The sequence below is a fragment of the Agelaius tricolor genome, unplaced genomic scaffold (genome assembly GCF_023055355.1).
Source record: "Agelaius tricolor isolate 1412-34295 unplaced genomic scaffold, bAgeTri1.0.p SCAF_22, whole genome shotgun sequence".
In the NCBI taxonomy this organism is placed as follows: Eukaryota; Metazoa; Chordata; class Aves; order Passeriformes; family Icteridae; genus Agelaius; species Agelaius tricolor.
This window is the reverse complement of record NW_027269282.1, coordinates 1,949,209-1,971,581: the sequence shown is the minus strand read 5'-3', so window position 1 is coordinate 1,971,581 and position 22,373 is coordinate 1,949,209. Positions and strand designations below refer to the sequence as shown.

The 22,373-nt window shown below is 57.0% G+C and overlaps 4 protein-coding genes across 12 annotated transcripts in view; 1 reads left to right on the top strand and 3 right to left on the bottom strand.

Annotated features, from left to right (window-relative positions):
* Positions 1-2,789: 2,789 nt before the first annotated feature.
* AS3MT (arsenite methyltransferase) lies at positions 2,790-19,731 on the bottom strand. Its single transcript, XM_071446189.1, has 11 exons — positions 19,134-19,731; positions 6,437-6,477; positions 5,819-5,946; positions 5,562-5,712; positions 5,353-5,489; positions 5,009-5,078; positions 4,694-4,775; positions 4,477-4,608; positions 4,239-4,381; positions 3,730-3,864; positions 2,790-2,990 (listed from the first exon to the last, which is right to left on the bottom strand). Exons 1-11 carry the CDS (start codon positions 19,270-19,272, stop codon positions 2,892-2,894), a joined length of 1,257 nt encoding a protein of 418 aa, XP_071302290.1. The 5' UTR covers positions 19,273-19,731; the 3' UTR covers positions 2,790-2,891.
* BORCS7 (BLOC-1 related complex subunit 7) lies at positions 7,728-10,920 on the bottom strand. Its single transcript, XM_071446199.1, has 5 exons — positions 10,757-10,920; positions 10,326-10,388; positions 9,846-9,889; positions 9,408-9,428; positions 7,728-8,957 (listed from the first exon to the last, which is right to left on the bottom strand). The coding sequence occupies exons 1-5, from the start codon at positions 10,895-10,897 to the stop codon at positions 8,906-8,908; spliced, it is 321 nt and encodes a 106-aa protein (XP_071302300.1). The 5' UTR covers positions 10,898-10,920; the 3' UTR covers positions 7,728-8,905.
* CYP17A1 (cytochrome P450 family 17 subfamily A member 1) lies at positions 11,713-15,154 on the top strand. The gene is made up of 8 exons (XM_071446157.1): positions 11,713-12,036; positions 12,547-12,685; positions 13,199-13,428; positions 13,649-13,735; positions 13,826-14,035; positions 14,265-14,434; positions 14,520-14,623; positions 14,861-15,154. The coding sequence occupies exons 1-8, from the start codon at positions 11,713-11,715 to the stop codon at positions 15,127-15,129; spliced, it is 1,533 nt and encodes a 510-aa protein (XP_071302258.1). The 3' UTR covers positions 15,130-15,154.
* A 97-nt stretch (positions 19,732-19,828) lies between the features above and the next one.
* WBP1L (WW domain binding protein 1 like) overlaps positions 19,829-22,373 on the bottom strand; it is a 59,346-nt gene continuing 56,801 nt past the window's right edge. For all 9 annotated transcript variants that reach the window (XM_071446191.1, XM_071446192.1, XM_071446196.1 and 6 more), the window contains one exon: positions 19,829-22,148. In XM_071446191.1, coding sequence (XP_071302292.1) covers positions 21,409-22,148 — 740 coding nt within the window. In that variant the 3' untranslated portion in view covers positions 19,829-21,408. The remainder of the gene's footprint in view (positions 22,149-22,373) is intronic.

Here is a 22,373-nt window from a genome sequence, read left to right as displayed (position 1 = left end):
GGCCACGCCTCCTCCGCGCCTCGCCCCCTTCCCAGCCCCGGGGGCGCGTGACTCCGGTGTGTACGCCGGGCGCGCGGGGGCGGAGCCGGCCGTGCGGCCGTGGCCAATGGCGGCGGCGCTCCGGGCTGAAGGGGGCGGAGTCTTAGGAGGGGCGCGACCAATGGGGGTGCGGTGCGGCCGGAGCGCGCTGCGCTCGGGAGGAGCAGCCCCGGGAGCGCCCGCGCCGGGGTACAGGGTGGCCGAACGGGCCCGGCGATCCCGCTTCCCCCCCGTTCCCGCCCGGACCACGGCGACCGCCGCTCGCCTCGGACCCACCGCGCCGCTCGCCCCCTTCAGTGGCCCGGGAGCGCCGCCCCGCGTCCACGCGCCGCACCGGTCGGCGGTCGCGCAGCGCCCCCTGGCGGTCCCGCCGCGCCTCGTAGGCCCGGCCCGACGGGGCGCACCCCGGTGCCTCCCGCCGGGATCTGCTGCGGCGGAGGCTGCTCCCTCTGCCGTGCCCGTTCCCCGGTCGGCCCCTAGCCGCCGCCAGTGCAGTACCGTGCGACGTTCAAGAAATGGAGCTGTCGCACTGCGGCCCCCAGGCACCCTCCGTCCCGACACCTCCTCGTCTGTGTCGCGCCTGAGGGCGGAATTAACCATTAAATACCGAATAGGGACGGGCCGCGCTCCTCCCTCACCTCTGCTCTGCTCCGCCGCCCCGTGCCGCGGCGTGGGGTGAGCGGGGCCGGGGTTGTTCCCTTTGGGGACATCCACAGCCGCCCCAGCTGTCCCGCCTGCTCATCAGCTCAGGGATGCACGGAGGCCGAGAGCCCCGATTCATGAACGCGCCTGCAAATTCCCTGTGCCACGTCCCACCACCCCGAGAGCCCGGCTGTTTCCCGGGCCTCGGCTGCTGTGCCGCAATCCCAGCTGGGGCAACACACACCCCACGCCCGGCCGTCATCGCTCCATGCCCATCAGTTGTGAAGGAGCCGGGAAACAGTTCAGCATCCTGGAGAGCCAGAGACAAACAGCCGTGGGAGCAACCAGTGTGGCTTGTGGTGGCTGACACCCTTTAGAGGTGGTAAAACACTCTCCCTGCTGTTTAAGTGCTTGGAAAATGGAAGAATAAATTATGCAGGGCAACCCAATAAGATGTGGAGCAGAGCACAGTCCTTTGGGGGCTGTAGCCACAAATCTTTCCTGGTCCCAAACCTCATTCAGCTTATCCTGAGGGAGTTCTGCTCCCCTAAAGAGGTGACAGGTGTCCCTGAACCACAGCGACACCCTGCTAACCACAGGGTTCCCTTTCCCCTCAGAGTGAATCAGACCATCACAAACTCTGGCTGCTGCCATCACAACACCCTCTCTGCCTGCCAAGGGAGGACACCAACACTGCAGAGGTTCACGCTAGGAGAACAGGATTTGGGCCATCTCTACAGTCACCAAAATACAGACTGGGGTATTGGACAGATTATGCCAGGGTTCCTCACATGGGATAGGGCTGCAGGACCTCCTCTTTTCATACACTGAGGGCTAAAAACCCCAAGGCTGTCATGCACAACTAAAGCCAAGCAAAGAGGACGCCATTGCACCCACAGCCTGGTGAGGACCTCTAATGCTCTACATCAAAGTCAAGTTCTCTTAGCTGCTTCCTTCCTGACATGCTGAGAATTTGGGGAAAACACAGTGCAATGCAATTATAGTGGCATTTGAGCTGTGGCCTTCTTCTGTATGCACAGAGCGGGGATCTCGCTGCGGGTGCAGCTCTTCCCAGGCAAGTTGAAAGGCCATGCCAGGGACTCATGCCTTTTTAATGAAGGGATTTGCAGGTAGGAACCCCCCCTCACCCCAACTGCTCTTCCCTTCCCACTGGGAAGGCTGTCTTTGATAGCAGGAGCTAATTGCTGCAAACCTCCCAGGATGAGCTGTTTGGGGACTTTGTAGAAGTTTGTACAAAGAAGTCTTTGTAAGTAATCTAGGAAGAGGGCTGGGGGTGGTGTGTGTATTAAACAGCTCCTTCCTCCCAAGGTCCCATCAGTGAGGTCATTCCACACAATTTCAGAACAATTTCAGGTGTCCTGAGCACCTGAACCCTCCTCAGCTACTGCTACTGCTATGGCAGAGCATCCTTGGCATTGGCCTGTTTATTTTTTAACCCAAATTTTATTGGGTTTTGCTTCTTAACTTCCCCCATGCCACAGCAAGATGATGTTTAAATGGCAGAGATGGGAAATTTGGCCCCTCCTGTAAAATTTCTGTGTGAGGAGGGGTGGAAATGGTCCCTTATTTCTAAGTTTAGCTGTTTAGCAGCCCCCAGCCTTTCCCAAGCACCTTCTGTGGGCCAGGTCCTGTGGGATTCATGCTGGGCAGCAGGAATGCAGTCCATGGCTTCCCACCACAACCTAAAAGCCCTCCCACCTTGCTCTTTGCCTGCTGTGGGATGCAGCTGGATGCGTTTCTGCTTTTCCAGAACTGTTGAATTTCCCTGCAAAACTCTGCAGGTGAGATGCCTGCAGGGGACTCCGGGCTTTCCAACTAGATGGAGTCTGGGGAAAACAGAAACCTCAGTGGTGCTGCACAGGGAAAGAGAGAGCAACCCCCATCTCCTGGAACAGGCTGCAGGGCTGCAAGTGAGACAGAGACTGTCCCTGCCTTGTGCCCGAGCCACACAGCCACTATCAGCCCCACAGTGAGGGGACTCACAGGACAGGTCCTCACTGCAACCAGGCACAACCTGCCCCACCAGCCCTGCCAGGGAAGCACAGCACCCACAGCCCTGTGGCAGCTACAAACACACAGCCTTTGAGCTCAGACATGTGTTTATTTGCCTTCTGGTAGAAGATGTCACTGGGGCCATGTCCTCTCACTCCACTGACTTCTAACAGGGGTGTGGGGACACCACTAGCCACTCAGCAGCACCCTGAGGGACCACAGGTGCCACCAGGACAGCTGGCAGGACCTGGGGCTCTCAGCCGCTCCAGCAGCTGGAAGGGATCACAGATCTTCTCCTGAAGGACAGAGAAAAACCCAGGGCAGGATCAGGCCAGTGGGAAGCAAGAGGCACCTGAGAAAGTGGCACTTGGCACTTCCCTAGCTATCATGGCCCTGCTTTTATCTGAGAAATGCCTCCTGCTTGGACAGAGCCCTGAGAAAATCTCCCCTTCCTAAGCAGAAGGCTGTATTTCAGGGATACACAGCTGCAGGGTGTTATCTCCCTTGTATCTCCAGGCCTATCTACAGGCTGCAGGGACCACCAAGGAGAAGAGATAGCCTTCCAGCAGATAGAATGCTTTGTGCTGCAGGGTCAGGGTTGGCAGCCAGGGCCAACCTGCTCTTCCATCAGCAGCCGGGAGAGCAATGGACAGGAAAAAAACATGGGGATGGGCCATCATCTCTCTGGGGCAGGCTGTGCACAGCAATCCCCTCAGGGGAAGGATGGCTCCCCTTGGGAGACCTCAGAGAAGTCCAGCTGTCAGCCTCACCAGTTTCCATGGACATGTTGGGGTGGTTAGAGCAGATCCCCCTTTGGAGTGCTTCAACTTGGGTAGGGGTACAGTTTGTCCTGACTCAAGCAGCAGGCACCACTCTCGGTGTCCCACGAGCTCCTGCCCAGCCCAGAAGGAGCCAGGTGTCTTGGTATCATGTGACAGTCCTTCTGACACCCCATAGCAACTCTGACACCCCATAGCAACTCTGATGGCATGGGACACCCAGCTTAACCCAGCCACGGAGCTGCCCTCTACCAACCTTCACTCCCTTGCTACAGCAGCCCTGTGGTGCTGCAGCTTTGGCTCCACCAGGTCGGATCAGGAACTTCTCTGCAAACCTGGAGCTCTGCAAGATTGCAGCCATCTCAGCATCCACGTTCACCACCTCTCCTTCCTGGGGGCAGAGGAATGGTCACAGGCCTGGGGTCCTGGATATGTGTCTCAGGGGACTCCAGCCACCCAGCCAGATGATGGGGAGAGTGAAAGCAGGAGCACATCTTGGCCCAAAATCTGAAGAAACACCCACAAAACTCAAGCATCAGGCTTCAAACCATTCTGGGAAGCCACCATGGATGTTCTACTTCCTTAACCACAAAGCAATGCGTGCATCTGCCTCCCTTTACTGGACATTTGCACTTCCCTGAGTTTACACAGCCCCTCGGCTCCCCCTCCACCAAACTTGCCCCCCAGATCACAGAGGATGCTGCTGAGTAGCAGCCTCATCAGCTTTAACTCTTCCCTAGAGAGCCCCAGCCTGCCTCCCCAAACCTTGAAGGTGAAGTTGGCATCAAACACCAGCTCTCGCTCGTGCCCCACGATGCCGCCATTGTAGGTGACCTGTCCTGGCCCGGTCCGGCTGCCAGCTGGCACCTTGAACAGGCGGTAAGTTGCGGAAACAAAGCGGCAGTCGCCTGCAAGGGAGAGGTTGGTGGCTTGGGCACTGAACACCTGTGCTGGGATCCCAGCAGAGCCTCCCAGAGCTGGCACTCCCTGGCTGGATCCTCACCGACAATGCCCTCCAGCTCCTTGTCGCCAATGGTGATGGGGCTGGCGGTGACCAGGCATGGGGGGCTGAACCCCACCTCCTCAGCAATGCCGTACAGGTCTCTCCAGTACAGGGCTCCTGCCAGGCATTCTCCTGGTACGAGACCAAGGCATGGGGGATGGAGGCAAAGGTCCAGTCCCCCCATGCCTTGTCACCCCCATCCCACAGCCCTACACACCCCACAGCACGCGATGCTTCCGGATGGTCTCGCTCAGGCGCTGGCTGGCGTAGACGTCACTGAAGTACATCTCTCCCCCGGGCTGGAGGGCAGCAAGGAGTGAAGGGAGGCCTCAAGAAGCAGAGACAAAAGGGGCAAGGAGAATTGGGAACCCCCTAATCTTACCCTGCTTGGGACCCTCTGCAGAGATGCCCTCCCCTCGCCCCATCCTCTATCTGTGCCTTGCCAGATCCCATTTGCTGCTTCTCAGTAGCACTCCAGCAACAGGGCCACCCCAAGCCTGCTTTGCTACCACGGGCATGAGCCCACCATCACCTTCAGCACACGGAAGGCCTCCTGCAGCACAGCCCTCTTGTCAGGGGCAAGGTTGATCACACAGTTGGAGCTGTGGGAGAGGAGACCAAGGCTTATTTGCACCCTCTTGCACATGTAGCACCACCAGCTGCTGTGTGTCACATCGCTTCATATAGGACTTGGAAACACCAATATGACCATGAAAAGGGCAGTTAATTTTCCCAGACTCTAGCCCAGACTCTGGCTTGGGATTTCCCTTTTTCTAACACGTGCTTCTGAAGCAGTGACCTACTGGGATGCAGACCCAGCCCACAGCCCCGGGAAGCAGCAGGACTGGGGGTGACTGTGCCCTGCATGGCACCTACATGACAATATCGTAGCTCTCATCAGCCAGTCCAGCATCATCCAGCTTCTCCATGTAACCATGGAAGAACTCCACGTTTGGCTTTCGGTAGCCAAACTTATCCGTGTGGTAGGCAATGTGCTTCTTGGCCACCTCAACCTGGCAGGAGGAAGGGAATGATGTGAGGGGGCTGCTGGAAGGATGAGGGGGAGCCCCAGATCCGTGCCGTACTTGGCCCTCGGTCATATCTATGCCGGTGACGTGGCCCTGCTCCCCGACCAGCTGGCTCAGCAGGTAGCAGTCCCTGCCGCTGCCGCTGCCGAGGTCCAGAATCCGGCACGACGCCAGGTACTCAGGGATCACCAGACCGCAGCCGTAGTACCTGGGTGGATGCTGAGCTGAGCTGGGTGGAGGTGCCCCATGGCACAGCCAAGCAGGGGCTGCAGCCCACAGGGATGCAGCAGTGCAGGAGAGACCCTGGGGTTTACCTGGCCACCACCTCCTCATGGATGCGCTCCAGAGCATCTCTCACCAGCTTGGAAATGGGCCTGGCTGACGTGATGCACGCATTGGTTTTGAGGTCCTCTGACTTCTGCAGCTCTTTGCCATAGTAGTCCTGAGATGGGAAGGACAGAGGCCACTAAACTGTGCCAAGCTGAGCCCTGGGAGCTCCCTGTGCTCTAAAACATGGGGGCCATGCCTGCACATGTCCTCTGGCACTGGCACTCTCATTTCCACCTAGCCAAAAACTACAGTAAGATCAGGCATCCCTTTGCCTCCATCCTCCCCAGCTCCCTTTGCTCACACGCACTGATGCGTTTGTGCACGAGGGAATTTAATTCCCATTTTCAGTAAATTTGCAGGCTGCAGCCATCATTTCCCTGGCTGAGAAGGGTACAGGGAACCAGGGCAGGGAAATGCCAGGTTGCTCCACCCCCCATTCCTGTGTGAAACAGGAACAAAGCTGCCAAGTGCACCTGGCATTTTCATCTGGGCCCGGAAACAAGCTTTACCCTCTAATAGCAGCAGGAACTCTAGCACAGCCCAGGCACGCACCCCCTGCTCAACCGCCCCATCCCTCCCCAGCTCCCATCCACACTCCTCACCTGCACCTCCTGGTGGATCTGCTCTCCGATGGGAGTTGCCACTGCAACGGGAATGTAGGGTTGGTGGCTGACACCACAGAGATGGGCACCAGTCCAGGCCCTCCCAACAGTTCTGAATCCCCCTATTCCCCCAGATACCACAGCACTTTTTGCTCTCCCCCAGCAGAGCCCTGAGAATCCCCTCAAACTTGCAGTCTAATAGGACGCTCCAGGAGGCACCTGAGAACATCCCTCCACCCCAAAAATCCAGTCCCAGCTGCCCCGGAGAGATGAGCCCCCAAAGCATCCCAGTAGGGTAAATCCCCCTCCCCTGCTCTGCAGAGCCCTTGGCCCCAAGGGCAGCCCCAGCAGAGGCCCTGCGCTTTCTTACTGCCTCCAGCTGCAGGGCCCCAGCCGGACTCTGCCCAGCTCCTCCCCAGTATCCTGTGCTGTCCCGGCAGCCCACGCTCCACGGCCTGGAGCTTGGCTTCCGTCCCGACAGCAGCTCCCGCCTGCCCAGGCCCCTGGCACTCAGCCCCGCAGGACACAGGCACAGCGATGCTGCTGGCACAGCAAGACATGGGCACGGCAAGGCTGCTGGCCCTGGGACACAGGCATGGGCACAGCGAGGCTGCTGGCACAGTGGGACATGGGCATAGGCATGGCGAGGCTGCTGGCACAGTGGGACATGGGCATAGGCATGGTGAGGCTGCCGGCCCTGGGACATGGGCATGGCGAGGCCACTGGCTCTGTGGGACACAAGCACACCGAGGCCACTGGCGCTGGGGGACATGGGCATGGCGAGGCTGCTGGCACAGCAGGACACAGGCACTGTGGGACACAAGCACACCGAGGCCGCTGGCGCTGTGGGACACGGGCACGGTGAGGCTGCCAGCCCTGGGACATGGGCACAGCCAGGCCGCCGGCCCCAGGACGCGGGCACAGCGAGGCCATTGGCCCCGCTGCCATGCTGAGCACGCTGCCATCATTCACAGTTCTTGCTGCACCCACACCCCCAAACCAACCCTGCTGCCTGCTCCCCAACAGCTCTGCATCTCCACAGTGCAGCCCTGTCCCTGCTTGTCCCAAAGGCAGGGAGACACAAATTTAATGCCACGGGACTGCTGTAGGCTCTGCAGAGGACCAGACTTTGGAAGAGACAAGCCACCTGCAGCAAGGTCACACTGCCTCTGCAACGCCCTCTGAGCTGAAGCAGAATGGGGGATCCTGGGGAGCAGAGACCCACCATCCCAAACAGGCTCCCCAGTGCACAGGGACCACTAGAAACAGAACCCAGGACAGACTGCTGCAGTTTGGTGGTGTTCAGGATAGCTTTTATTCCCAGCAAGAAAGTCGCAGGGAAAACTCTCATTCCCAAAGTGCACCTGCAAAGCTGGGGTCAGAATGTCACCCAAGGCAAAAATACTGGCAGGGATGGTGAAATCTAGTCTGAGAAGGCTCTGCAGCACAGGAGCCAGACTCCAGCAGCATTCCAACAGGAATGTGGCAGGCCCATGTCGGCTCTCAGCCTGCCTGCTCCTATCAGCTGGTGAAAAGCACACTCAGGGAAACAAGTGCTTCCCGTGCACTCCAAGTGCTCCTGATAAGTGACTTACCAAAAACAAGACACAGTATTTATAGCTGGTCCTGGATGTGAACAGCTCACTACTCTTCAACAGAGCAGCACAGAACTGAGCACACCAGCTCCTGATGCTCTCTTGCCTGCTTCCCAGACAGGCCTTTGGATACCTTCCCAACCAGATACAAACACACACCACAGCCAAGGCTGCTTCATCAAAAGCTGGAGCAGCAGCCCAGGAGAAGGAATGCACTTGAAGGCCAAATGCAGCACATATGGGCTGGCAAAGGGATGGTTTTCCAAACTCTGGCAGAGAGGAAAATAAGATAACCTCTGAGGAGGATGATGGCCAAACCACGTCCAGCTAGGCCACTGGCAGATGTGTGTGCTTAGGTTGCTGGTCTCAGAAATTCTGTGCTGGGACTGGCACCTCAGCCTACACTGAAGTACCCCTCACCCACCCAGGCACTTGCAGCTCACACTGATTAAAATGCCCTAAATAAACTGTACTCTGTGCCACTTCTGTGGCTAAATACAGACCAGTGGCAAACTGCAGGCACCTGCATTTAAATGCCATGCCTCAACTCTGCATTTCTTGCCAAGGGTGCTGGGGTGGGCTGAGCACTTCACACTACATGGGAAGTAAGCAGATCCAGGGATTATTGGGAAGAGCAAAGTTTCAGGGAAGTTTGTTTCAGCCAGGTGCAGGTGTGCAGGTGAGCATTCTGGAGCAGAGGTGTGGATGCAGGCACATGAGAGGGGGCCATGTGCCCAGAAGCACAGACTCTGCACCTATCCCAGCTGACATCCAGCATCATCCAGACACAGTTCTGAGCCCCAGGGACTGGAGGGGGGAGAACACTTCACTCCCTCAGTGCTGGTTGAGATTTCCTCAAGCCTTCAGTTCCCCTTCATTTCAGCAAGTGACTCAGCTGGTCCTGGAGGTTTGACGAGCGCTCCACGCTGGGCACCAAGCAAGAGGAGATTCATGGTGAGTTCTGCTCCCAGACTGTGCTGTGCTGCCTGTGCCCAAGGCACCAGAGCAGCTCTAGAGCTGACACTACAGCAGAGAAACGTGGGGATCCCCCGACCCCCCTCTGTGTCCCCACAAAGGAAACCTCACTTTGTGCACTCTGTGCTGTACACAGCTGTGCTGCCACCACCCTCATCTCCTCTCACAAGCAACTTCACATGCTCTATCTCATCAGTGGATAGAAAGGAATCAAAGGAAGCTTGGGTATGAATCCCATCTCTTCACTCAAATTCCCATCTCTTCACAATACTGAAGTGTTATCCTGCTGGGCCAGCATCTGCCTCAAAGGCAGCTGCAAAAACCTTTCCATTCTGCTTTCCCCCATCCAACTCCATCACCTTCCCCTTTCTACCCCCACAGCGTGTCCTCCCAGAACTCACTTCTTTTGAATTGCTTCTTGCCTGGAGGAGAAAAGGAAAGACAAAAAGAGCATTAGAAAAAACAAAATCTCAGTCACAGTTTATGTTATGTGGAACAAGGGCTCAAGAGGCCAAAGCTCCAGGGTGTTTCTGGATTAAGTTCTGGGGGACAGAAGCAGCACTGGCTTCTCCTTCTTAGTCCCAGGTGCATCATACACACTCGTGGGAGATACAGTGCATGGCACACAGGAGGCAAAAATTTCAGCTCCCACCCCAAAACAGCCTGAATAGGGCTGGAAAATTCCAGCTCCAAGGCCTGCTCAGCTTTGAAGAACTGCAAAAGAGGGATCAGTCTGAGCTGGCAGCTTCATGCAAAGTCTTTAAGGAGAACAGAGAAGGACTGAGGGATCCACTCAGCCCCCAAGAGAGAGCACCTACTTACTGGTGTCCCCTACTTACTGGTACTGTAGATGAGTAGTTATTATGGCCATTTTTCTTAAACTCTGTGGAGAACAAAACAAAGAATGAATGCCTACAGAAATCAAAGTGCAGCTGTCCTAATGCCCTGGGGGTTCCTCCAGCACAGCCACCACTGTCTTGCTGTACTGCCTCCAAAACACCCCTGCTGGTATCAGTGACACACTTCCTTCTCCTTTCCCAGGGACAGGCAGAGACACAAGTGCTTTATTTCAGCCCACAGTCCCTCAAGCTTTCTGTCAGAGAGGGCATAGCTTGAGGGCTGACCGGCCTGCACAACACCAGGAGTCCAGCAGCACCAGGTCTGAAGAAGCACTAAATCATTCTGGCCACCAGCCCTACTGCCTGAAATCATGTATTTGACTCCAGGGCTCCGGGAGCACGGCTGCAAACTGTTCTTACCACCCTCCTCTCCTCCCGTCCCTAGAAACGCTGCTGCTCCAGCACAAGAACGCAGCTTACATCTTCCGAGTGCAAGATGGCATCTTCTTGCATCACCATGTTTCTCGCAGCTTGACCAAGGAGCTACAAGACAAACGTTCAGAGCAGGCTGAGATGCTGCAGCTTTGCGTTTCCCGAGGCCCCCGTGAGGGCTGGCAGGGTGACACTCGGGGTGACACCGTTCGGGGATCACCGCGGTGCCGTGCGAGCACATCCATCGGGAGCGCCTGAGGCACCGCTCCCACTTGTCACCCTCCCGCCTGCCACCGCCGGAGTCCCGAGGCGCTGCCCAGCCGTGCCCGCATTCCGCTCCCGCTGTCCCCGTCCCTGCCCAGACACAAGGATGTGGCCCCTCCTCGGACTACAGCTCCCAGCATGCATTGCGCCGCCCTCCCCGCTCCCAGCTCCGCTCTGGCCCTGTAATCGGCCGTCCGCCGGCACCCGCCGCTCACCTCGGCGCTACGAGAGCCCTTCAGCACCTGCTTAGTGAGAGCGATCACGTCGGTGCCGCAGCTCGTCACCTTCTCGGTCAGGAGCCCCTTCACCGAGTGGCCAAAGCGCGCCTGGGCATCCGCCGCGCCCCCCGCCGCCATCTTACTGCGCCCCACCCCGCCTACCCCGGGGAGCCGCTACGGCGAGCGCCACGGGCCTGAAGGCTTGGGAAGGCGCAGAGTCCGTGTGTTCTGGGATACTGCCGGGAGGGGCTTCAGTTCCCAAAGGACTCCCCCAGGACACTCATCCCCTCGGGCACGGACACACACAGGCTGCCCAGCACTGACAAGCACAGACCAAGGCTGACCAGCGTTTCTCAGCCCTGGCCGGTACTTGCCTGGACTGACCAGGGTTGACCGATGGTACCAGGGGCTGACCAGCGCTCACCAGCATTGCCGAGGGCTGCCCAGCAGTGTCCAGTGCTATCCGTGTCTCCCCAGCACTGATAAGAGCTGATGATGAGGGATGCTCCGCGCTTATCAACATTTCCAGTGCTGCCCATTCCCTCCCGGATCTGTCGAGGCGCTCCCCGCCTGGGCTGGGGATGGATTCCAGCGCCTCGCCAGACCCCCCACCTGTGCTCACGGCACCCAGGACAGACCTCGAGCTGTCCCCACACTCCCGGCCCACCACAGGGCCCTGGGGATAGAACCCCAAGGACGGATCCGACCCTGGGCATCCCCTGGCCCCCAGTGCTGGAAGCAGCTCCCCCATGGCCGCCCAGGGCGGCCGTGGCCCCGCTGCCCTCGCCCCCCGCCATGCGCCCACAGCTGCAGAGCTGGCCACGGGCCCAGCGCTCGGCTCCCCCCTCCTCGTCCCCCCGATAAGAAGCCGAGCCCGCCTCAGAGTCAAGGAGACGACCCCACAGCCGCTATAAGGGCCCCCCGCGCGCCGCAGCCCCGCAGCCGGCCCCGCCATGGCGCTGCTGGGCGCCCTGCTGCTGGCCCTGGCCCTGCTCTGCACCTGGCGGCTGGCGCGACGGAGGGACACCCTGCCGATGGCCACGGCCACGGGGCTGGGGCGCCCACGGAGCCTGCCGGCCCTGCCGCTGGTGGGAAGCCTGCTGCAGCTGGCCGGGCACCCCCAGCTCCACCTGCGGCTGTGGCGCTTGCAGGGCCACTACGGGAGCCTCTACGCCCTCTGGATGGGCTCCCACTACGTGGTGGTGGTGAACAGCTATCGGCACGCCAGGGAGGTGCTGCTCAAGAAGGGCAAAGACTTCGCCGGACGGCCCCGCACCGTGAGTCGGCAGCAGCTCTTGGGGACCCCTTCCCACTGTGGCGCGGCTTGTGGAGGGCGACGCTCCCCAGGAAGGCAGGGGCACGCAGCAGGGTCCGTGTCCCCTCCCCATCCTGCCTGCAGCAAGCCGGGCAGGGCGGCCCCTCCATACCCTGCTCCCCAGGTATTCCCCAGGTATTCCCCAGGGTTCCAGCCCTGTCATCCTCCGTCCCAAGGGTGCCTGTTTTTCCTGCAGCTGGCTGCATCCCGGCGCACGGGGATATGGGTTCAGGTACTCCCAGGCTCCCTGCACCCCTTAAGTTCCCTGGGCATCCTAGAGCCCCTAACCCTCGCATCTGTCCCCAAATCTATCAGTCCTTGGCAGGGAGAAAGCAAACCTCATGTCCTGTGCTTTGCCTGTCGGCATTAACCTCTAGCCCCCCGGACCATTTCTGGGATAGGGTGAGATGATCGTCCATCCCCCGCGGGGCTGCCCTGCAGCGGGATGACCCTGGGACTGCCTGTCCCTCAGGTGACCACGGACCTGCTGTCCCGGGGGGGCAAGGACATCGCCTTCGCCAGCTACGGGCCCCTGTGGAAGTTCCAGCGCAAGCTGGTGCACACTGCCCTCTCCATGTTCGGGGAGGGCTCGCTCGCCCTCGAGAGGATCAGTAAGTGCCTCCCTCCAGCCCCAGGCTCCCTCCCAGCTTTGGCTCCCTCCCACGCTGTATTTTTTCTTCTTAAGTGCCCCGATTCCCTGGGAACGAAGGAAAGACAGTGGCTCAGCCCGTGTCCCCTGGTATCGCCTCAGCTTGCCAGGCAGGGGCTCTGTCCCTCTCCTTCTATCCCCTCTATTTACCAACATCTCTCCATGTGTTTTCTACTCTGAACTTTAGTTCCCCTCTCTCACAGATGGGGAAACTGAGGCATGGAGCCAGCTCCCCACTCCGCCCAGGAGGACATCCTTGCACATCTCCATTCTCTCTGCTCCTCCCCAGCACCCTGCATTATCCCTTCTGCCCATCCCAGCCCCTCAGGGCCCAGCCCTGTCGGGGGGTGCCCTCTGCAGGCTGCACACCCTGAATGAGCAGGGGACCCCTCCTTCCAGCCCCCAGCTGCCCCTTTCACCCCCTTGGCTTAATTATCACTCCCTCATCACCTCCTGGCTTGGCTCTCCACCCCAGTCTGCCGGGAGGCCGCATCCCTGTGCGAGACGCTGAGCGCTGCGCAGGACACGGCCCTGGACATGGCCCCCGAGCTCACACGGGCCGTCACCAACGTGGTCTGCTCCCTCTGCTTCAACTCCTCGTACCGCCGGGGGGACCCCGAGTTCGAGGCCATGCTGGAGTACAGCCAGGGTATCGTGGACACCGTGGCCAAGGAGAGCTTGGTAGACATCTTCCCCTGGCTCCAGGTGAGCAGGAACATGGGCACTGCCCATTCCTCTCACCTCAGATGAGAGGAAGGAGCTGGGATGTGTCCTGTAGGAGCCCCGCCCCCCCCCCCGAGTTAGGAGTGTCCCTGTCCCAGTGACCCACAAGAGCCAGTACACTGGTGGGCATAGAGTGACTGCCTGGGGGCCTGCAGGGGCTGGGCTGAGCTGTAGACTCTTGTAATGTGCTTTCCTCCCTCAGATATTCCCCAACAAGGACCTGACCCTGCTGAAGAAATGCCTCCAGGTCCGGGACCAGCTGCTCCAGCAGAAATTCACTGAACACAAGGTGCCAGCAGGGCCAGGACAGGGAGATGCTGGGGCTGGGGTGGTGGGCACTGTGCCCAGGACAGCCTGGCTCAGGCATGTCCCTCGGCAGGAAGCTTTCTGTGGAGACACCGTGAAGGACCTCATGGATGCCCTCCTGCAAGTGAGGCTCAGTGCTGAGAACAGCAGCCCTCTGGAGCCAGGGCTGAAGCTGACTGATGACCACCTCCTCATGACAGTGGGGGACATCTTTGGGGCCGGTGTGGAGACCACCACAACTGTGCTCAAATGGGCTGTGCTCTACCTGCTCCACTACCCTGAGGTAGGGTCTGCACTCCACAGCGGGAGCTTGGGTCCCCCCCCAGCACCAGGAACGTCATGGGGAGTTTTGGGGAAGGCAGGTACCAGAAGAGAAGTCAGGCTCTGCAGATAAGCAGGATCAGGCTGTGAGCACTTCTGCCCACACAAGCTGACAGGATATGCTGATGATGCTGGGCGCACAGGGCACCTTGCTCCCTGGGCTCCCACAATGGCCTTTGCTTTCCTCCCAGATCCAGAGGAAGATCCAGGAGGAAATGGACCACAAGATCGGCCTGGTGCGTCACCCCCACCTCAGCGACCGGCCGCTGCTGCCCTACCTGGAGGCCACCATCAGTGAGGTGCTGCGCATCCGGCCCGTGTCCCCCCTGCTCATCCCACACGTGTCCCTTGCTGACACCAGGTGAGACCCCCTGGATGGGGCACATCCAGGTCATGGGCAGAGACTGGGCAGGGAGCCACTGCCTCACTCTGTGTCTGCTTTGCAGCATTGGGGAATACTCCATCCCCAAGGGTGCCAGGGTCATCATCAACCTCTGGTCTGTGCATCACGACGAGAAGGAGTGGGACAAGCCTGAGGAGTTCAATCCTGGTGGGTTGTGTGATCCTCATCCCCTCCTGGGTCAGGGGATGGCTGGATGGATGCAGCAGGAGAGGTGGAGCCCTGGGGGAGGCTTGGTGCTGGGAGGTTGGTCCTGCTCCTGCCCGCCTGGGGCATTCACACTTCTTTCTCCTGCAGCTCCTGGGAGGGACACACGTGATGAACTCAGGCAGGTCTCAGGCAGAAGGGTCAGTCTGCTGATGCCAGTGGTGCCCCTTTCTCTTGCAGGCCGCTTCCTGGATGAGCAGGGCCAGCACATCCATTCACCCTCACCCAGCTACCTCCCCTTTGGAGCCGGGATCCGTGTCTGCCTGGGAAAAGTCCTGGCCAAGATGGAGCTCTTCCTCTTCCTGGCTTGGGTGCTGCAGAGGTTCACACTGGAGTGTCCTGATGACCAGCCCCTGCCCTCGCTGGAGGGCAAGTTTGGTGTCGTGCTGCAGGTGCAGAAGTTTCAGGTGAAGGCCAGGCTGAGGGAGGCCTGGAGAGCGGCCTCGTGATGGGGAGGAGCCCTGGATCCCAGGCAGGGGGGTGGGGGGTGGGACCACGGAGGCTGCCCCATGGATGGGGGGGTTATCCAGATAAAGCTATTCCCAACACAGCATGGCTCCGGCTATTTTTTGGGCAGGAGATGGAGGACAGGGTTAAATGTGAGATGTGTGGTGGCCCCACAACTTGCTGGGAGCACTGGGCTCAGCTGGGAGGCTGTGGCCTCTCTGCAGCAGCTCCTGCCTGCTCACCATCCTGAGCACTCACTGGCTGGCTGGATTTTGGCCATTGCTCCAGCAGCAGCAGCAGCAGCACAACCTTCCCGTAACACAAGGGGCCGTGTTTGCTTTGCTTTTGCCAAAAACTACTGTGCCATGGAGGGCAGCGTGTAATTAGGTTTCTGGTTCTCTATTACTTGACCTCTTAATATTTAACTAAATAGCTGCACAGCTATGGCTCAGGGCCCCTGAAGGGAAAGCAGCCAAGGCAGAGGGGAAAGCCCCAGAGAGCCCCAGCACAATGTGACACCCCAGCCCTGCACACCCCCTCATTTTCCCCCTGTCCTCTCTCTTGCTAACAGGCAGGAAAACAGACATAAACTTCCCCACCACTGAACCTCCTGCTCAGTGTGTATGAATTCTTTCAAACCCCCAGCACTTGGCTTTCATGCAGCCCCTTCAACACCAGCTTCTGATGCCAAATGGGTCCTGTCAGCCTGTAGCACAAGGGTGATGAGGAAGGCAATGCATTTGCAGCCTGGCACAGCACTGGGAGCATCCTCCCTCCTCCCAGTCCATTTTCCTGGGGGCTCAGGGTGGTAGGGAGGAGCTGGAGGAAGAACTGCCATGCACATACCTGTCCCAAGGGCAATTCTCAGGCTGATTTGGGCAGCTGACCCACCAGCAGCTGGGCAGAAGGAGCACAGCAGGAGCCCAGCCCCACTGCTGCTGCACAGAGTCTCTGATGGCTTCTAAGGGCTGAGCTCCACATAGCCTCCTGCTTTCCTGCCTGTTTCCATCATACCAGGGGTGCCACTGGGTTTCCAATCCCTCTACTTCTACTACACTGTATGGGTAAAGGGGGACGGGACTCAGAATTGGCTTTGGGAAACTTGGTTAAACCTGATGCCCTGGGCTTCCCTGGGAATTGGCACCTCCATGCCAGCCTTGTCCTTCCCCTGCCCCAAATCCTGTCACTGGCAGCACACACTGGCAGGGAGGCTCCACTCCAGTCTCCTGTAACATTGTGATGCCTCCAGGAGCATCAACAGGACCTCCAGCACATTTGTACCCCTTTGCCAAGGCATTTGATTTTGCTCTTGGTGTAAGGGAAAGGATTTTCTCCTTGCCAGAATCAACAAGGGGCTGACACCTTGCTGTTTGCCAATGCACCCACACAAGTGCTAAATGCATCTTAGAGCAGAAATGGAGACCTTTGAACCAGGGATGTTTCTAACCTGGAGAATGCCTCCAGCCAGAGCCTCTTGCAATCCACCTTTCCCATCTGCCAGGGCTGCATGTGCTGTCCTATGCTGGGAGACCAGCATGTGCTGCAAATCCCAGCATCCCAAGCTGGTCCCTCTTGCAGGGTGTCTTGCCCCCTACCCAGCCCACCTCCTCCCCACCAGGAGAAGATGCTGCTGGGGAAATTCAGTGCCCAGAACCAGCTGCCTGGCACTTTGTGAGCTGGTAAACAGCCCCCGGCACGGCTGCTCCCTGCTCTGGGAGTGGGCAGAGGCACTGCTGAATCACCCAGCTGGTATTTCTATCCTGACAGCTGCTCCGGGGCTGTGCTGCTGCACCCAAACCCCTGGCTCCACCAGAAAGCTTCACCTGGGCCACTGGCTCCAGCTCCCTGAGGCAAAGGGGGCCTGCAAGGGAGGAACTGGCGACAATGGAAAGAATGAAGGTTTTTCATTCCCAGAGTTTCTTGGGTACACCATGAAGCAGATGTGCAGCTTGCTGAGGGCACTGGGCAGAGCAAGCCTGAGCCTTTCCATTGCACAAACTCATTTTGTGGGGCACAGCCATCCCCACAGCACTTGGCTGACCCAGCTGTGCCACAGGGCTCAGCTCAGAAGCCCTCCAAGTTTGAGAGGCTTGTCTTTGCACCAGGCACCGGCTGGCCCTGGACTGTGCCGAGACTGATGGCCAGCCCAGGAGGAGCAGGAGACACTTGGAATACCTGCGGGCTCGGCACAGGGCGCAGGGCCAGGAGAGCTGAGTAAGCACAGACCTCAGGACACAGCTGTTTGCCGGTCGAAAACAAATCGAGAAAGGAGCCGGCAGCCTGTGACCCCCCCGGCACAGAGACTGCAGTGCTTGCACCACCGTCGCGACGGCCCCGCTGCGGGCACCCGTCCCATCTGATAAAAACAGATCTGTGCTGCAAGGATGGGGGGAACCAGCTCAGACGAAGAGGCAACTCATCCTGGCCTTCCCAGGCTGCCCACTGCGGGATGCTGTGGGGCCTGTCTGCCCCCTCCCGGCCTGGCTTTTCCTGTATAAACTAAAGAAAAAAAAGAAAACAGCAGCAAAAGCCTCCCTGAGATGTGTTGCACAGGTGGTGATGGGGGGCCAGGAAGGAGCAGCCTTTGGGGAGAACACTCACTCAGGACAGCAAAGGAGTTTATTCACTGGAGCTGTGCCCCAGCTCCCTGCCAAGCTCTGCCGAGAGCAGGGCAGGCTGGGATGAGCCCAGCCAGGGCATGCAGAAAACCAGAGGAGATACAGCTGGGGAACTCTGGGTGTGCAGAGCAGGAACTCAGAACCACTGACTCACATCTCTGAGCAGTGAGGGGTGCCCAGGGAGCCCGAATCTCCCATTGCTCAGCAGAACAGCCTCATGCTGGCAGTGGAGCTGCTCATTCTGCTTCTCTCCAGGCTTCCTGCCCCAGGAAGCTTTTGAAGACTGTAACACAGAGGCTTAACTGCACCTCGGCTTTCCTTAGCCTCCAGTTAGGCAGGCAAAGCTCTGAGAGCAGGCTGCCAGCAAGCATCAAGACACAATTCCCTCCTCCTCCATCTTCAGCCAACACCCATCCACAGGGTTGTACAATCATGCAATGATATGTGGCAGGAAGATCACACCTGTGCTTCCAGATGATCAGTTTGCATCATTGCAGAGCTGAAAAGTCCCTTGGGAACACCAAGGAGATGCTGCAGTACCCACTGATCCCAGGAACCCTTGTTGTGCCCAGGGGACACTGGCTGAGCCACCACACTGTGCTCTTCACCTGTCCCCAGGCAACACAACCCCAACCCACCAGGACACCTGCTGGGCCCTTGCCCTGCCAGCCAGCTTCAGTGGCCAAAACCATTCTGTGTGTAAGCAGCTCCACATGGCCACGGACTCCAGCAAAAACAGACTTAAGGAGTACTGGCAGCCACACCTAGAGCACATTGCAAGCAGAACACTGAACACTAGATTGACACTAATTTGCTGTAAAACCTGCTGCATTTTTGCAACTCCGTTTGGAAATGATGTATCCATGAGTCCCAATAAAACATCCCTTATAGCTGGGAATGGGCGGGGTTTGGTACTCCAGTGCTGGAGATACACATCTCCCCATGCCCTCACACTTCCAGTGTTTTACACAGTGTGCATTTGGAGAAGAGCTCTCTTTGGGCCACACTACCTCCCTACACAAGGATATATGGGAGCGTTAAACACCTTTCTAAAGTTCCAAAGGTGGAGCTTTGGGAGTCCTCTGCCTGCCTGAAGAGGCAGCAGCCAGGGTATGTCCAAGGAGCTCATGTGCCCCATATCCTGCCCTGCACCACTCCTTCTCCCCATACCAGCTGCCCCTTAGCTGCAGGTCTAAAATCCTAAAGCACTGAAAGCCATTAACAGTCCTGCTCCTCAGGCACTTGGGAGCTGAAGAGACATGGTTTGTGCCCCATTTATTTATTGTCTCTAAATGCCCAAAAAACCTCCAGGAGTCATAAGAGGCACACCACTGCTTCTTCCAGACTTTTTAAAATTAGACACAGCAGCTTGGCTTACTGGTACTTACCTCCATGTCCAGAGGATTCCCCTGCCGTTAGTGGGATGGCTGGAAAGCAAATATGGAGATTCTTTATGCCACATAAATGTTGGCAAAGGGTCCCCCCCAGCACAGGACCATCCCCAGGACTTACAGCAGTAAACTCCATTCCTTACAGACTGATGTGATTTTTTAGCTTCCTCTTTGGTGCGAGGAACAAAACCAGGTGCCAATACATGCAGAATTCCTGGGGTTGGCACTGGGGATCTTCAATTATCTTCTCAAAAGATAAATGTGGTCAGTGAACACAACTGGAAAGGACCAGCCCCCACGCAGCCAGGCTCTGGGGCACGTAAAGCCTCTCGGTCACCACTCATCCAAGTCTCCAGGCTCCAGACATCCAGGAATGAGGTCTCTTGAATCCAAATCAAAATCCTTCAATTTTAAGAGCACCCTAAGAACCAAACTGAAGAGCTGTCCTTATCTGCTGTTCTGAGGAAAGAGAAAGGCTGTGATGGGCAAAGGAGTGAGATTTTTCCAAACCCTGTAAGGTAAGAGTGCTCTCCTCAAATGTGCAGGCAAAATGCTGGCATAAGCACCACTTCCCTTGCATTGCAGCCAGCCAGTGCCAGCACACCTCCAGGTAAAATAACAAAACAAATCCACAAACTAAAGACAAGATCTTGTTCTTAGCTCACAAAATGATACACATACACATGGACATGTTATCAGAAAAGGCATTATATTTTGGTTTCCACCTTAGTTAAAACTGATTTTGGTTTTCAATCAATCAGATCTGAGTATGTCCAAGTTCAGGTTTCAATGTTTTTTTCCCCATAACAGTAATGATCTGGACGACCATAATTATAAAAGGGATGGGGAGAAACCCCAAGAACAAGTTACATAGTCTGAACTGTGCTCTCTTCCACATGAGCACTCTAGGGAATGTTAGTTTCAGTTCTTCCTTTTTTTTCTTTTTTTTTCTTCCTTCAGGTTGTTACTAACAAAAATCTCTACTGTTTATTAAAGCAAAGCTACAGTAAATTTTCTTGCAGTCTTACAGCAGGTTTTCATATTACCAGTAGGACTCGCATGCATGGATTGCAGTCACACACACGCTCACAGACGTTATACAGTAGCCAGTTGCCACCATAAAAAAAAACCGAAAAGAAAGAAAACAGACATTCATTTCTTTAAGTGGTCATCATTAGAATCGCACCAAATTTTTGGATAAAAAAAAAAAACACTGCACAGGTCTTCCACATCTACAAGGTAAATCATCCCTTTCGCAATGGACGGAGCTCTCGTCTCCATTTGTTCAACATGCATCGCTAAAGCTTGAAGGCACGCTGGCCAAGGAGAGCCCTGTTCTTTTGTCATCTGAACTCCAGTGTGCTGCTAACGGGGTGCAAAAAAAGGACAAAAATAAAGCCAAGCCCTTTTGCAGCACACCGGGAAAAGGTCATTCGGAGACCACAGTACTTGGAAGGCAGCCCAGCTGCCTGGATTCTACTGCTAACTGTGCTCTTGGAGGCATTGAAGGAACACACTTGTGTTTAAAAATGACACATAAAGGCAAATTTCTGCAAACCCTTTCTTTTCAAACTGCCTAAGGTAGACTAACACTCCTTCTAGAAGAAACTGGTCCTTCAGTCACCAGCTTCAAGTGGGAAACTTCCTACCTGCTGTATTAAACACTGAAGCACCAGAGGTTATAGGGCTGATGTGTTTGGGCATTCACCAGCTTCAGGGAAACTTAACATCAGGAAAGAAAAAAAAAAAAAGAAGGAAAAAAGATGAAAAGAAATCCCCAATGCCTCAAGAGCACTATATCAAACCAGAACTCTTGGGCTACTGACTGCCGGCACTGTCAGAAGCTGCTTGCTTCTGGGAAGACACCTGGAGGTTGAAGCCTTATGGTGATCTGGTATCCTCCCAGGGTGAGATTTGCTGAGTTTTACTGATTGCAAGATAAAGCAGTGTTTCGGAAAACTAAAACCAACAAACTCATAATAACCATCACCAAAATCACCGTTGGAAAAATTCCATTCTTTAAAAGGTCTCATTGAGAAACCTCAGTCCCTGCTCCACAGAGCAGGGCAGATACGATTAACAAAACCCAGGCTGACTCGTCCACCACAAGCTGGGCCTTCGAGGTCTAGTCCCCATATTATATTGGAGGGGAGAAAGAAAAATAAACAAAAAAAAGAAGGTTGTATCACCTTTTCCTCCTGTTAAAGTTTTAATCCTCTTATTCCATTTTTATTTGTTTTTTTCCCCCGATTCTCCCTTCCACTCTGTCACCTTAGCTGGGGGAGTTATTGGTACAAGAGTTTGGAGAGTCCTGCTCATTTATTGTGTTCAAGAGTACACACACTGGCTGCCGGGGCAGGTGGTGGTGGCTGTGCTCGCGGTGCTGCTCCTCCGTGGCACTGAAAAGCCCTTCCTCCTCGTCCCCGTGGGGACGGCCGCTGCAGCTGTCACAGAAGTCCAGGGGCCCGTCCAGAGCGTCATCGATGAGCCCGTCAAACTCCTTGAGGTCGTCGTCGTGATGGCCCCGGTTGCATACACAGACTTCTATGCCCGAGTCGCCAGTGAAACGGCGCTGCCTGCCCGGGGTCTTGTCCTTGGCGTCGGGAATGGCGCTGCTCTGCTCTAAGCTCTCAGAGCTGTAACCTTTCAGCAGTTCCTCCTTGCACTCTGTATCCTTATCAGGACCGGCCCTCTCCACTAGCTCGGCTCCCGTGCTGGTGCTGCCGGGCTCGACGCTTTGCATTTTGGTGACGGCTCTCTCGCCCAGTGCGGTGCTGGAGGGCTCGGGGTCCCCGCGGCCAGGCGCCCCGGTGCTGTCAGTACTGCTGTTATTGCTGCTGGGTGCTGCAGAGCTGCTCTGTGCTGGCTGCAGGGTCCTGGGCGGGTCCGGGATTGTGCTACTGCTGCCTGCTGGGACACACTGCTGATGTAAGGCACTGTACGGGGGCGGGGGGGTCGGCGGTCGGTTCACCACTTCCTCATAGGGAGGTAGTAAATAGTTTGGCAAAAACCCTAGAAGTGGGAGGCAAGGAGGAGAAGTTATTTCAGGAGCAGTTTATCTCAGGAAACGAGTCACTAATACAGGTCAGTATGGCATTTATCACCTACCAGCACCTTCCCACTGAACAGCACAACAGGCTCTACAAAAGGGTGCCAGAACTTGTCCCAGGTGAGGTGTGTCATGTTTTAGAGAAGCAGCAAACACGGCAGAGGAGGACACCATTACAGGAGGAGATG

Coding starts and splice junctions, on each gene's coding strand:
- BORCS7 (XM_071446199.1), bottom strand. CDS start 10,897: ATGGCGGCGGGGGGCGCGGCGGATGCCCAGGCGCGCTTTGGCCACTCG. Junction 9,890..10,325: donor CCATCTTGCACTCGGAAGAT/GTAAGCTGCGTT, acceptor TGTTCTCCACAG/AGTTTAAGAAAAATGGCCAT. Junction 8,958..9,407: donor CAAGAAGCAATTCAAAAGAA/GTGAGTTCTGGG, acceptor CTTGGTGCCCAG/CGTGGAGCGCTCGTCAAACC.
- CYP17A1 (XM_071446157.1), top strand. CDS start 11,713: ATGGCGCTGCTGGGCGCCCTGCTGCTGGCCCTGGCCCTGCTCTGCACC. Junction 13,429..13,648: donor ACATCTTCCCCTGGCTCCAG/GTGAGCAGGAAC, acceptor TTCCTCCCTCAG/ATATTCCCCAACAAGGACCT. Junction 14,435..14,519: donor GTGTCCCTTGCTGACACCAG/GTGAGACCCCCT, acceptor TCTGCTTTGCAG/CATTGGGGAATACTCCATCC.
- AS3MT (XM_071446189.1), bottom strand. CDS start 19,272: ATGGAGTTTACTGCTGTAAGTCCTGGGGATGGTCCTGTGCTGGGGGGG. Junction 5,947..6,436: donor AGATCCACCAGGAGGTGCAG/GTGAGGAGTGTG, acceptor TTCCCATCTCAG/GACTACTATGGCAAAGAGCT. Junction 5,713..5,818: donor CATGAGGAGGTGGTGGCCAG/GTAAACCCCAGG, acceptor GCATCCACCCAG/GTACTACGGCTGCGGTCTGG.